Genomic DNA, 15,431 nt, shown 5'->3' on the forward strand with positions numbered 1-15,431 from the left:
TGTCCATCTCTTCTCTGAGGAGCTTCGGCCTGACTCCACTCTCCACTAAAAGTAAAGACCTCAGAGTCTAAACAAACTTTGACAGCAGAGTTAACACAATGTCAAAAAATGTCCACAACTCCACACTGAATGTTCAGCAGCAGAAATGCATGAATTAAGAATCTTTATTTAGAGACATCAGTCCGCAGCAGGAGGTTAATACAGCTGGTTAATCAGCTCAGTGTCCTGCAGAGGGTGTTTAAAAAAGCCTCTAATCTCTTTGTTTTTATGTTTTACCATGGAAATATAAGTGACATCTGTATTAATAATCAATCAATCAATCAATCAAACTCCTCTACATCCTTTCTTCTTATTTCATGACATTTTTTAAACAGATGAGATTTAGTTTCTCAGTGGTGCCCCCTGCGGTTGATCTAAAACAGCAACATTTAAAAAGACTCAGGTGAAACAAAAGGCTTTAAAATATGCAAATTTGCACCAATACAATGACAGACCTGGTTTTAATTCTGCTCCCCTCTGGTCCTAGTCCTTTATTTATTAGTTAGCGTCGTGACGTATGTGTGAAAGAACAGTGTAGTGTAGAAATAAAAATTATAGTAAAGATAATTTTACTGACGGAAGACAAAGACTAAATAAACCTTCAATAACATACACACACACACCCTACCCTCATGTTTTTGAAGCTGCAGGTGTGACAGGTGAAGCAGCTCTAAGTCCTGCTAAGAGGATCTGTCTGCGCACGCACACACACACACACACACACACACACACACACACACACACACACACACACACAGTGTAAGCTGAGCTTTGCATGCTGAGGATCAGTTCGGTCGTTGTGTCTCTGATGTGGTCGATGTGTTGAACAGAGGGATGATGGGAGCTGACGGCAACTTGATGGGGATGAACCCAGAAAACACGACCGACCTCTGAACCTGGGAGACACACTGAATACGGTAAATACACACCAACACTGTGTGTGTGTGTGTGTTTGTGTGTGTGTGAGCAGTGACTGAGTGTTCAACTGACCAACAGTTTGCTTTTGTGTTAATATCTGCTAACATAAACCTGTGTGTATCTGTGTGTTAATGTGTGTGTCTGTGTGTAGGAGTCATGGATGCTGAGGATCCGTCTCCTCTGCGGCGTTTTGTTGTAGCAAAGCGTTCGATCACCTCCATCTTTGATCAGCTGCTGGACTTTGTGAAAGATGGTTCTGCCTTTGTTGATGGTCAGAAACACACACACACACACACACACACACACACACACACACTGTACATACTAGTAGCTCACGTGTGTGTAGATGGTTATCTAATGGATGCTGGCATTGTGCTGATGAAGTAATTCATTTTAAGTTTTTTATATACATATACTGTATGTATGTGTAATGTATGATGTATAATATATTATTGAATGATTTATATAAATATTGGGCAATACCTCCAGAGTCTCCTCAGAGGGAGGTGGGGAGGGTGAGAGACACAACGGTAGGGTTGCCATCTTCTATGTGACGAAATAAGGGACAGACTTCAGGGTCAGCTCAGGGTCAGTCTACTGCTCATTAATAAACTTATCCAATCCACTTATTGGCTATAACTAGTTTTACTTGATATTACGTTATTCACAGAGGTTAGGGAGACAGGCAGCATTTTATTTTCAAATATGAAACAGGGGGTAATCCTGCCACAGAAGAAGTGATAGATGTCAAGGTTTGCAAAGGGACTGAAGACACATCAATCCATACCGAATGTGGAAGAGGAGAGAAACAGATGCGATGCAGAGTGGAGTCAGGGACTTGCCTCATGCTACCCCAGGTGCCCACCTGTGAGAGAGAGTGAAATGGCCCCCAGCAAATGACAACTCCAGTTGGAAACAACTAGGCCAAGACCTTGCTAAACTTTTAGAGTCCAGATTAGCGGGAACAGTCGAGAGGAAGATCGATAATGATCATCTTTAGTATGACCAGAGGACGCTTTGGCACAGTGGCGAGGAAGACCAGATGAACATCAGGAAAATGGCCAAACAGGAGGAGAGAGATCTTGCATCTGACAAGGGAAAGACTCAATAAGCAGTTAATCAGAGCAAGTGCTGAATAAAAAGATGTGACTTGAGGACTTGAGGGCAACTGTGCAGACTGAGAAGGGCAGAAAGGTCTCAGAGTAGAAGTAGAAGGGGGGCCAAGCAAGCTCAGTTAATAAAGGATCCATACAGTGTTGCCAAAACTCTGTTCGGTGAAACAAAACCCGGGAGACGGATCAGACCTAAGGAACTTGTGGAGGAGTCACCAGGCTTTAGGTGCACATTTGAAGATCTGCAGAACTGAACCTCCTAAGGAACAGCAAAGCACCATTGAGCCAACATGGAGAGAAGTCCAAGACACATACAGAACCAGGATCATGTGGTTTACCTCATAAAATACACAAGAGATGTCTGAGGCTACTCTGCAGGCTATGCCAATTTTTGCGGAAGGTATGGACGAAAGTCATCATCTTATCGTCCCGGAGGAGAGCAGATGGCTGTTTGGTACCTAGGGAAATGAACTCCTCTGACATAAGCAAGTTCCAACCCATTCCAACACAGAGCATCAAAGCAAAGATCTTCTTCTCTGTCTTGGCCAAAAAGATGACTACCCACATGATGAAGATTAAGTATGTTGATACATCAGCATGGAGGGGTGACATCCCAGGGTTATCTGGGTGTTTGAAACACATGGTTGCCTTCAATCAGCTGATCTGGGTTATATCATAATTGAGGAGAACCCAGTAAAATGTAAGAGCAACATATCAGGCCCAGTGAAAAGTTAGAGCTACTACTATTGTCAGTAGTTGAAGGGTTCAAGGTGGTTAGTCCAGGTTCAGATGATGTACAGAGACTCCAGCGATGAAAAGGTCAGAGGTGCAGGCATCACTGCAATGTTTGGAAGCAGCTGAGACATCAGTGGCACAGGCAGAAAGCATACTGAAGTTGAAGGACATCACCTTTAACATGTGCATGGATATGGACCCACCAGCTTCCAGCAATGGGGCAAAGGAGAGACACAATCCAAGCTGAGGTCTAACACCTGCAGGAAGAAGAGCAACGGTCAAGGGCTGTGGAACTTGGATCACCCACTAGGACCTGCCATAGCTGAGGATCTCATGAGCTTTGGAGACCGGAGCCCTTCCACAGGTCTTTCCTGCTCTGATCAATGTGCAACTCCAAAAAATCTGCACAGATGGGGAATGAGGGACAACCCACTGTGCAAGCTGTGTGGAGAGAGAGGCACACTGATGCAAGACTGGACTTAGTCAGGGGAGATATGGGGGTGTCACAACAAGGTCCTCAGAGCACTGGCTGACATCTTGGACCAGGAGAGATGGAATAAGCAACAGACCCACACGAGGAGGAGTCACTATCCCCCAAGAAGACTAAGAGCCTCCTGCAGTTGGCGCAATCATGAGAGATGAGGGTGGACCTAGCATTTGTTCCTCAGGTCGTCCACACATCCCTGAGGCCTGACATAGTCATATGGTCTGAGGGGGAGACTGTGAAGATGGATGTGAAGAGGCCTCGTTGAGGACAACTACCAAGTACCAGGACCTTGATCAACAATGCAGGGAGAAAGGGTGATAGGACAGTGAAGGTTGGCTGCAGGGGTTTCCCAGCAGATGTTCACAGCTGTGGAAATAGCAGGAAGGGAGAGGAAGTGGGGGAGGCAGGGGAAAGAGCCTCCTTATGAGAGGAGCTGAGCTGGAAGCCAGAAGAAGATGGGCAGTGACTGGCCCACCACCTGGAGGTCGTTGTGGTTCAGGGTTGAGGTGTCAGAGGAAAGTTGGGCGCCACCTAATGACATGTTCTCCTGGCCGAAAGCTTCAGTCAGAAGACAGTGGCTGAAAGCGTTAGCATCTAGATGTATTCAATAAGTTCAATAGTAAACAGAAGTTAAGGTGTATTGAAGAAAACAGCAATAATAATGTGAGTGGGGATATTAAAAAACAAAAACTCATGAATCACAACCATATCACATTAAAATACATACACATTCATATTTTACTGTTTGTTGTAGAAAATATGAACTGAACTTACCTGTTGTTGTTTCTTGTGACATCAGAGGCGTGGCGGGGTGATGACCTGGGTCAGGTGGCTGTGGAGGAGCAGAGTCTGGAGATGCAGAGCTGTGCCACCAAACTGTTGACCATCAGAGAAGTTCTGCTCAGGAGACACATGAAGGTGGCTTTCTTTGGCAGGTAGGTTAAAATGACACAGCACGCTGTAAATACATCAACAGTCATATTTGTGTCATACTCCTGATGTCAGTAATTCACTAATGTACATAAAATAAAATAATGATGCTTCATGCAGTGAAACATGTCCTGAAAGTACGAGACAGAAGAACTTTAAGATTTAACTGATTGTGAAAGTTTATCATTAAATTCTTTTCACAGAATTTGGTAAAATGATAAACACATGTATCACTATAATATGATTCCAGTAACAGTAGATGGATGATGATACTGAGTTATTGTTCAGCCCAGGGTATCAGCACGGCTGTAACTGTCAGTCACAACACTGAGTCATGTGCTCAGTGTTGTTTCATGGAAAGTCAGATTTTTAAAGCTCCATGTTTTATCTTCTCCAGTGTTTTATCTGAAGTGTTGATCTCCATCAGAAGATATATTTGTGGTTTAAGAACCAAAAACCATCTCAGTGTAGTTTTACATCTCCTCTCTCAGGTTCTCTCTAGAGCTCTAGTAACAACAGGTCAGTCAGCCAATCAGAAGAGAGGATCTAATCCTCTCTTCTGATTGGCTGACTGTTTTCTGAGTGACCAAAAAATATATAGCAGATTTCAAGTAAACACTCAGAGAAACCAAATCCTGCAAGGTTGGATGGTGGGTCCAGGTGGGCGGGGCTTGGGGCGTGGCTGAGAGCAGTGACTGCTTTGTTGTGACATCACAAAGTTCCAGAAGTCCTGACGGCTGGTTTTAAGGCTCAGTTTCTGAATACAGGCTGTGTGCATTTCTCTGTGGACTGAGGCTTTGATACTTTCACAGTATTAATATAGAACCTAGACCTGCTTTCTAATCACAAACACATGATTGAGTGTATCAATCAATTATAACTTCTGCAGAGCACAAGGAAGCATCTTTAATTTGCTGTTTTCTTCAACCATCAGTTGAAAGCCCAAAGATGTTCGGTTTATTGTCATATATCTCTGAAACCTGAGAATGGTTCAACTTCTTAACTGGAAACGGTTCATTGATTATCAAAACAGCTAATCAACTAATCAGTTTATCAAGTAATCACTACATCTCTAGAATAGAAGACGGAAATAAGAAAACAAACCTGCTCAATGCTCTGGACCGGTCTGTATAAACTGTAAAGTGCTCTTCAGGTCACGGACACTGAATGTGGAGGCCGTGACCTGAGCGCGCTCAGTGGCAGCTGTGGCCGGTCTCTGAGCTGTCAGCTCTGATCGGTGCTCAGATAGAGAAGCTGAAGCTGAGAACATCAGAGGTGAACAAACTGTCGACCCAGATAAACTTATCTGTGATTCACAAACTGCTGCAGCTTCTGCCTCAGTCTGATTCTCTCACCGTCACAGTGACACACACTGAGAAATGTGGCCACCATCTATGAGCTCACACCGAGTTTCTCTAGTAGGTGATGATGTAATAACTGTCAGATGATGCAATAAGCTGGATGATGTAATAACTCATCAGAAAGTGAGCTTCCCTGTGAAAGGTCTAAAATATTGATAATCTCATTTATTGCTGCAGAAAATATAAACTTTCAGTTAGAAGGTTATTTTTCTTTTTTCTGTTTATTTAGTTAAATTAGATTTGTTATTTCCAATCATCTCTGTAGATCACGAGTCCTCAGCAGTGAAGCCTGATGAAGTCAGTGAGAGTCTGGATCTGACATCATGTTTTCTTTAATCAGCCTCATCAGAGGTGACCTGTTTCAAAACCTGCTTTAAAGTCTTCATCATTCGTCCAGCAAATATTCAAGACTAAATAAGCAGCAGTCAAAAGTTAAATTCTTTATTTTTTTTTACTTGACTGTCATTAAAAAACTTGAATCTGCTTCATCAGGACTGTGTGGGTGTGGTTTGGTCAGATTTGATTGACAGTCTGATAGACGTGCCTGTCATCAGACTGGTGACAGACAACACTGATGTCAGTCTGAAATTAACTAAACTGTTTGACCCTGGGCAGAAAATGATGGAGCCCATCAGTCAGTGAGAAGAGCCAAGGTAAAATCGTGTGACAGTGTAATGACACAGATGTTACCTGCAGAGAGCAGCTCCAGGTGAACAGTAGATCCACGTCTCACCTGGTCTCTCTGCTGCTTCAGGACCAGCAACGGGAAAAGCACCGTGATCAACGCCATGCTGAGAGACCGCGTGCTGCCCAGCGGCATCGGACACACCACCAACTGCTTCCTGAGGGTGGAGGGAACCGACGGAGATGAGGCTTACCTCACCACCGAGGCGTCCAATGAGAGGAGGAGCGTCACTGTACGCCACACACAGACACCTTAAAGGAACAGTCCAACATTTAAGGACTGTCCAGTCAGACTGAAGTGATCTGATAAAATGTCTGACTGCTCCTTTCACTTCATAATTCTGTCTCTTCTGTTGATGACTCAGTGATAACTCGGCCGTCCTCCTCCTCCTCCTCCTCCTCCTCCTCCTCCTCAGACCGTGAACCAGCTGGCTCATGCTCTCCACATGGATCCCACTCTGGACTCTGGCAGCCTGGTTAAAGTGTTTTGGCCCAAAAGCCGCTGTGCTCTGCTGAGAGACGACCTGGTGCTCATGGACAGGTAACGCTCACCTGTTCACATCACTGCAGACCATCAATGACCTTCAGGTTCGTCACTGAGCTGCAGCTCACTCTGCTCTCAGGTGTTTGAGTTTCTCATCAATAAATCCAAATCAAGTCCAAACCTGAGGCCTGTACAACCAGGCAGGTTCACCAAACCCAGGTCCTGGTTCAGTCCAGACCTCTGAGCACAGCGTTTAAAACACAAAGAACAGAACATCCACACACTCGTCATCTAAGCTTTGGATCACAAACACCTGAGAGGTGTCACGTGTAGTCTGTCTCAAGGTGGAGTCACCAGGCAACACACAGAGTTATAACTGTCAATACAAGCAGAAAGTCACCACCTCAGCCATAAACACCACAGTGACACTGGTGTGGTTTCTGACCTTTGACCCAGCCCTGGGACCGACGTGACTCTGGAGTTGGACAGCTGGATCGACAGGTTCTGTCTGGACGCCGACGTCTTTGTCCTGGTGGGAAACGCAGAGTCGACGCTGATGAACACGGTGAGACCACAACTTCATTATCTGTTGACTATAATGTTATGTATAGGACAAAGGGTGATTATTGATTATTATTGATTATTATTATTATTTTTGATATTTGTTCTGTTTTCAGGAGAAACTTTTCTTCCACAAAGTAAGTGAGAGAATTTCTAAACCAAACATCTTCATCCTCCACAACAGATGGGACGCTTCAGTGACTGAGCCCGAGTACATTGAGGAGGTGTGTGTGTGTGTGTGTGTGTGTGTGTTAAAACCTCACTAACCTCAACTGTCCTGCAGCTACTTCATAATAAAAGCCTCAATCAGCTCTCACTCTTTTTATAAAGCTTTTATTGTGAAACAGGAGCAGGAAGTGCTGATTGTATTAACATATCAATGTTTTTATTTTCTTAAAGAGAAGCTAAACTTTTAATCTTCAGTCACTGTAAGAGGAAGTTACCTGTTCATTGTTGTTACCATAGTGACAGAAAATCCTGCCCTTTGATTGGCCGACAGGTGTCTTTACACAGCACTTTTCTGAGCAGAGTTACAGAGAGCTGCACATCAGTGGTGAAATGTGAAGTAAGAGTAGGTGAGATCAGTGTAAACGTGTGGAGTCTCCTCCCCCTGCTGTCCAGGTGAGGAAGCAGCACCTGGACCGCTGTGTGAGTTTCCTGGCTGAGGAGCTCAGGGTGGTCGGTCTGGACGAGGCTCCGGGGAGGATCTTCTTCATCTCAGCCAAAGAGGTCCTGAGCTCCAGGATGCAGCGAGCACAGGGCATGCCTGAGACAGGTGAGACAGGTGAGACAGACGAGGGACAGCAGGAGGAGTCTCCTTTCGTTTGATGAGACAGCAGCAGCTGTTGAAGCCTCAGATCAGCTGTTAAAGTGACAGGACTGATCAGGAGAACAGACACACACACAACACAGAAATATAGCTCAGAACCAGAACCAGAACCAAAAAGACTAAAGCCTGATCCCAGTCCCCTGCTGCGTAGGACAGGGTTTCCTGTTTGTTTTTGGGGGAGGGCCCAGTCGAGGGCCCCTCAAAACCAGCTCCACCGGGTCTCTGTACTCAGGTCGGACTCGTCTAAGACCTTGAGATTCAGCCTCTCATTTAGTTTACACACGAGACGCAGCTCCCAGCAAAAACAGACCTGATGATGTCATAGTGACATCATACCAGTGACATCACATCAACCTGACGCCTTCCACCATAGTCTCTGTGTTTATGCTGAACGCGACACAGACATGAAAATCTAAACATATAAGATATAAGGTAAGATGTGAATATATCATCATTTTAATTACATCATGAGCTGAGACAGTTCGTCACTCATCAGTCTGATGTGACAGATGTTTGCAGCAGCAGAGACACACACCTACACACTGACTGTGAGGCTTTTAACGGAAATTCCATCAGCATGTTCACTCATCACTTCCTGTCAAACAGCTGCTGTCGATGGATCCGACACCTCAGTGAAGTAGTCCCAGCAGGCATCACTGTCAGACTCAGCTGAGCACAGTCACAGTTCACCTGAGCAGGTGGTTCAGGGGGCTTCAGTCAGCTGACTGTCTGCACTGAGGCTGAACGTCCTGTGTGTTCCTGCAGGTGGCGCTCTGGAAGGTTTCCACGACAGACTCAGAGAGTTCCAGAGGTTTGAGAGGACGTTTGAGGTACAGGTTTGATGAGCTTCACCTGTGTGGTGTTTGTAATGAGGCTGATGTTTGGGCTGAGCCGTGACCCTGAGTGACCTCTGACCCCGCAGGAGTTCATCTCCCAGTCAGCTGTGAAGACCAAGTTTGAGCAGCACACAGTGAGAGCCTGGCAGATCACTGAGGCCATCAAGGCCGTGATGGACGCCATCAACATCGCCTCCGCTGACAGGAAGTGAGGGAATCAAAGTGTCTGACTTTGTTGAATAATGTTCTCGTGTGTCTGTGTCTCACGTTGACCTTTGACCTCTGACAGGATCTGCTGCCTGGAGGAGCGGGAGGAACAGAGGGACCGGCTGGACTTTGTCCGAGGACAGATTAACCGTCTGACCGACAACGTCAAAGAGAGGATCAAGACTCTGACTGATGATGTCGCTGCCAAGGTGAAGACACGAAGCTTCACACAGCAGATGAGACGGAGTCGCAGTGTCGATGATTCCCTCAGGAGGAGACCAAACACAGAGCTGAAAGTCACAGTGTTAATACGGAACCTAGACCTGCTTTATAATCAAAACACACATTTAGACTTTATGGACCTTTAAACATGATGATGATACAAAATGTCTTTAGACTCTTTAGTCCTGCCCAAAAGAAAAAATTCATTTCTGCTGACGTTTATTTTCCTGAAGTGAAGGTGCAGTGAATCCAGGTACAGGAAACAGAAGAGAAGATTCTTCCTGCTGTGTTTTAAATAAGATATTAACTGACCCATGTTTACAGCCCAGAGGTTTACACTCTCTGACTGAGCTGACTCCATTAATTTTCTCAGGGTAACCCATCAGAATCTTTCACACTCTGTTGCAGTGAACCGAGGTGTAACAGCAGCTTGATGTTTTGTCGTCAGGTGGCCTCAGCTCTGTCAGATCAGATCCGTTCTCTTCCTGTTGTTGTGGAGGAGTTCAGAGCCGACTTCAACCCGACGCAAGAAACTCTGCAGCTCTACAAAACTGTGAGTTCTGCAGCCTTGGACTGACACCGGCACTCAGCTTCTGACGTTTACACCCCGTGCCATAAAATCTACCCATGTTTAGTGTTCCCGGAAACAGAGAACTGTTAGCCTAGCTTAGCACAAAGACTGGAAGCAGGGGGACACTGTTAGCCTAGCTTAGCACAAAGACTGGAAGCAGGGGGAAACTGTTAGCCTAGCTTAACTCTGCTTAACTCTGATGTCCACTTGAACATCTGACTCTAAATGTTGGACTGTTCCTTTAAACCTGTTTCTGTCAGAGATAACCTCCTGTACTGTGTACCTCACTTCACCTGACACACCTGAACCTTACAACACACACACACACACACACACACACACTCACACTCACACACACACACACACACACACACACACACACACACTCACACTCACACTCACACACACACACACACACACACACACACTCACACTCACACTCACACTCACACACACACACACACTCACACACACACACACTCACACACACACACACACACACTCACACACACACACACACACACATACACACACACACACTCACACACACACACACACACACACACACACTCACACACACACACACTCACACACACTCACACACACACACACACACACACACACACACACACACACACACACTCACACACACACACACACACATACACACACACACACTCACACACACACACACACACACACACACACACTCACACACACACACACTCACACACACTCACACACACACACACACACTAAAGCAGATTAATGTGCTGTTAGTTCCTCTGAGGAAACATTCAGATTAAAGCCTGTTAGTGTGTGTGAGTGTGAGTGTGTGTGAGTGTGAGTGTGAGTGTGAGTGTGTGTGTGTGTATGTGTGTGTCAGTGTGTGAGTGTGTGTGTGAGTGTGAGTGTGAGTGTGAGTGTGTGTGTGTGTGTGTCAGTGTGTGAGTGTGTGTGCAGCTCTCTGTATATCATACGATGATAAGTGTCCAGTATAAAATCTCACAGAACTCAGATGATGAGCTTCTCTCTGACTGAGCTGCTGCTGTTTCTCTTCAGAAGCTGCTGCAGCACGTGGAGGAGAGGATGGTCGCCGGTTTAGCTCATCGCTGCTCCGTCAGCATCCTCAGAGACATCACAGACGCCCAGAGACACATGATCGGTAACAGCAGCGTCTGCCTTCCTCCTCCTCAGAAACATCTGCTCTCTGCTTCCAGACGATCTGATCCGTGGTTGTTTTTCTCCGTCCTCAGACAGCGTCCGTCCTCTGCTGTCTCTGTCCGTCCAGGAGCAGCTCTCTGCTCCCTCCACCTCCTTCCAGTTGACCTATGACCTCGGCCTCGCCGCCCTCTGTGTGGATTTTCAGGAGAACATCGAGTTCCAGTTTTCTCTGGGCTGGACCGCCCTCGTCACTCGCTTCATCGGAGCCGCCAACGCCAAGCGAGCACTGAGCGGCTCTGACCCGCGGCTGCAGGTCAGGTGACTGGTTAGATTTGTGTCACTGTTTTTAAACCAGCTTCTTTTAAAGAGTTGACACTTCCTGTTTTCTCTGTCTCTGCAGGAAGGCTCCACCTTTAAGGATGAGATGGTGGTTTCCATAGCAACAGGCCTGGTCTCTGTCACCTCCCGAGCATCCATGACAGTGCTGGTGATTGGTGGAGTGGTACGTCCTGCAGAGCTGATGGATACTTTCATTATTGATTATTCTGTTGATTGATTGATTGTTGGTTCAGTTACTGTGATAGAAAACACAGACGTCCTCAGTCTTACTGCCTTTAACTGACGCTTAGTTCTAGTATGAGAAAATATTAACAGTTAATTAACTAGTTAATGGAGAATTATGTAAAATGGTGAAAACACAGGCGGCAGAGCTGAGTTAAACCGTGACAGATGATCACAGACTGTAAATACAACATGAACACCATCAGGCCGCAACGAGACGGGTGAAGACAACAGTGCTAATGAAGTAAGAGCTGTGTGATAAAAGCATGAACTCTCTGTGTTCGTGTCACAGCTCAGGTGGGTCTGTAATGTTTGAATGTTGGAGACACAGAACGGAGCGTCTCAGGTGTGTTTCTCAGGTGTGTGTTGTTGCTGCAGGTGTGGCGTTCAGTGGGCTGGCGTCTCATCGCTGTCTCTGTGTCTCTGTACGGCCTAATATACCTGTATGAGAAACTCACCTGGACTGACGCCAGCAGGGAGCGAGCTCTGAAGCAGCAGTTTGTGGAGCACACCGCCCGCCGCCTCCGAGCCGTCATCCCCGCCACCGGCTCCGCCTGCAGCCAGCAGGTGTACAAGTAAGATCCCGCCCCCACCTGACACTTGGAGTCACTACAACACCTGAGGTTCTGTCAAGAGTTGAATCTGTGCTTGTGCTGCAGGGAGCTGTCGTCGACGTTCAGCCGTCTGAGTCAGAGAGTCGATCTGAGCGAAGCCGAGCTGGAGGGAAACATCCGACAGCTGAGCTTCAGGATCCAGAGACTGGAGAACATCCAGAGGAGGTCCAAGGCCTTCAGGTCAGAGCCCCCCTGTTTCCAGAGATTGTGCTAAGCTAGGCTAACAGCATACAGCAGCTCCACCACTGCTAATTTAAATGAATTACATATGGGCCACATGAATGTAGCTTGTTAATGAAGGCTAAGTGGAGTCTGGTCTCGTCCTCGACTGGTTGATGGACATAAACACCTGGTGGAGCTGGTTCTCCAATCACTGCCAGTAAACCACCACAGAAGAAGACGAGGACATTAACAGATCCAGCCAGAGCTCAGACGATGGAGAACGTGATGGAGAACGAGATGGAGATCTGATATTTCTGTTTGTTTCATTAATGTGAGGAAGGCTCCAGCTTCCTCATCATCACTCCTCACATCAGATCATCCGCTCCAGCTGTGCGCAGCATGAACACACAGCTGCCTTCGTCCTGACACGAACCTGCAGGTTCAGAGCAGCAGCCACATCAACACTGACAGAACACACAGCTTCATTTCATTCACAGACGTGGAACCTGTAGCACAGCTGTTATCAGTCAGTACACTTAACTTTCAAAAGTACAAGTGGGCGGCTGTTTGATTTTATTGTTGGTGTTGATGATGTTGTTGATGATGTTGTTGATGATGTTGATGATGATGTTGTTGTTGATGATGTTGATGTTGTTGATGATGTTGTTGATGATGTTGTTGATGATGTTGATGATGTTGTTGTTGTTGATGATGTTGATGTTGTTGATGATGTTGTTGATGATGTTGTTGATGATGTTGTTGATGTTGTTGATGTTGTTGTTACATTAACATGTGAAGCTGATTTTAACTTTTACAAACTTGTTCAGTTTAATCTATAATGTGTCAGGTTTTATAAGAGGACTGGAATTATACTGATGACAGATACAAAGTATTTGATTGACTGACTGATTGATTGATTGATTGATTGATTGATTGATTGATTGATGGCTCAGTACACTGCATTAGGCTTACAGTACAGTAGACACAAGTTTCATAAATGAAATAACTGCAGCAGTGAACGTGCGTCACCAGGTGGAGGATACCTGACACTGTGACATCATCAGTAGGTGGCCGTCTGACGAGCACAGACTGTGGATGAAGCTGTGTTTGTGTTTTACAGGAACAGAGCCACAGAGCTGGAGACTCAGCTGGAGGCCTTCTCTGTTCAGAACCTGCAGTAACTGGTCTGTTGACGAGCAGCGCCCCCTGCTGGTAGAGTCCGTCATCACCAGACCTCAGGTGATAACCAGCAGCTGGACCTGCAGGTTCAGTCGTCCTTCATCACGTCAGCAGGTTGTTTCCTGCTTCAACTGTCAGAGACCAGGATAAAACCAGTGCAGCTGCAGGACGTTGTTTCCTGTCAGCTGATCTTCACTGACTCTGCCTCCACAGTGGCCATCACCTGTCCTCTGACTGAACACTGAAGAGGTGGCCACTAGTACAGATTATTGAACAGTGAAGGATGATCAGAGGTTTGGATCAATACGAACCTGGTGTTTAGTTGTAGCAGCGACACCTGTAGTGATGTCATCACATCGTCAGATAAAAGCACCTGAAGGGTTGGACTCTGTCTGTTCTCTGACTTTTCTTTACGATGCATCAACAACACAGCTCCTGTTACTACCTACACACAACAAACTCACAGGCTGGAACAAACAGTTTTTTACTGTTGGAGCCGCTTTAACTACGTCACATACATTTAGTTTAGTCCACTGGTTCCCAACCTAGGGGTCGGGCCCCTCCACAGGGTCACCGCATAGATCTGAGGGGTCGTCACAGGATTCATGATTAAGAAGAGACAACAGGTTCACTGATCTGGATCCAGGTTTAGACTGAGATATGATGAGGACACACAACTACACGCTGAGTCCATATGACACACAACTACACACTGAGTCCATATGACGCACAACTACACACTGAGTCCATATGACGCACAACTACACACTGAGTCCACATGTCACACAACTACAGTGTGTATTGGATCCACTGGATTAATCTTGAGGATTGTATCTTTGTGAATTTTTGATCTCAAAGTCAAATAAAACTAGAATCAGCTCCTCATGGTTGTTTTTCTCCACCAACCAATCACGTTACAGAAGCATGGTCACAGTTTCTCCTTCCTGAGTCACAGTGTTGAATAATGACCAGAGGTGTTTTTGTAGAACAGCATGATGTCACAGTGAAGTTGACCTTTGACCTTTGACAGTCTGAGGACACTGTCTCTGGTCCCTGTAAAGTTGCATCAAAAGTAAAAAGTAACTGAAAATGCTTAAATGAAGTAGTGGTAGTAAAGAGTGCAGTAAAATGGAAAGACTCAAGTACAAGTACCTAGTGAACAGTACCCAGGTACTGTTCACTAGGACTGGGCTCAGGGTGGGGGGGGGGGGTCTGCCTCGACCGGTTGGGTTTAGGAGGAGATAAAAAAGGGGGGGTGGGGGGAGGAGAGAGGAGAAAAGAGAGAGAGAGGTTGTGAGTGTGTTTATGTGGCTGCTTCGTTGGGACAGAGCTGATGTGTATTTCATCAAATTAAATGATGATACACACACTTCATACGAATTACTACGACAAAATGTTGTTGAATATTTTTGTGCAAAATGTGTGTGCACAAAAATGTTCAGTTCTATGGAAGTGAAATTTTATATTTATTTAGGCAGGTGTTTGTTCCTGTAATACTAATTTCAGCCACAAGAGGCTGAAGTGCACCACTGCCCCAGTCAGTGAATGTACCTTTGTTCCATTACCTGGAAAAAAACAGATCCTGTTAGTCCTGTTTAGACTTGTTGAGATACAAAAACAGACACAACAAATCCTGACCAACAAAAACTCACTTCTCCCTCTGGGCTTCCGTAGAAATCTGTTCAGGATCAACACGGATGTAAAACCACAGAACACAGATCCTGTTGCTGCTGCAGCGTCTCCTGCTTCACCAGAGGTCAGTGCTGCACCTGCTG

General features: G+C 45.9%; 1 protein-coding gene across 1 annotated transcript; it reads left to right on the forward strand.

Moving 5' to 3' along the window:
- Positions 1-827: 827 nt before the first annotated feature.
- On the forward strand, positions 828-14,807 carry mfn1a (mitofusin 1a). Its single transcript, XM_071492462.1, has 18 exons — positions 828-956; positions 1,109-1,228; positions 4,091-4,226; positions 6,337-6,499; positions 6,683-6,807; positions 7,207-7,315; positions 7,428-7,535; positions 7,933-8,095; positions 8,906-8,970; positions 9,063-9,184; positions 9,266-9,392; positions 9,854-9,958; positions 11,039-11,141; positions 11,233-11,453; positions 11,541-11,642; positions 12,080-12,276; positions 12,361-12,495; positions 13,598-14,807. Exons 2-18 carry the CDS (start codon positions 1,114-1,116, stop codon positions 13,656-13,658), a joined length of 2,157 nt encoding a protein of 718 aa, XP_071348563.1. The 5' UTR covers positions 828-956; positions 1,109-1,113; the 3' UTR covers positions 13,659-14,807.
- The last annotated feature ends 624 nt before the right edge of the window (positions 14,808-15,431 follow it).

The sequence above is a fragment of the Trachinotus anak genome, unplaced genomic scaffold, assembly GCF_046630095.1.
Source record: "Trachinotus anak isolate AG129_WGS33_773 ecotype Australia unplaced genomic scaffold, CSIRO_AGI_Tana_v1 ptg000012l, whole genome shotgun sequence".
NCBI lineage: Eukaryota > Metazoa > Chordata > Actinopteri > Carangiformes > Carangidae > Trachinotus > Trachinotus anak.

What these genes read in the sequence shown, in the direction of transcription:
- mfn1a (XM_071492462.1), top strand. Translation starts at nt 1,114, where the DNA reads ATGGATGCTGAGGATCCGTCTCCTCTGCGGCGTTTTGTTGTAGCAAAG. An exon ending in AGCCCGAGTACATTGAGGAG is followed by an intron (nt 7,536 to 7,932) that starts GTGTGTGTGTGT and finishes CCTGCTGTCCAG; the next exon opens with GTGAGGAAGCAGCACCTGGA. An exon ending in TGCTGGTGATTGGTGGAGTG is followed by an intron (nt 11,643 to 12,079) that starts GTACGTCCTGCA and finishes TTGTTGCTGCAG; the next exon opens with GTGTGGCGTTCAGTGGGCTG.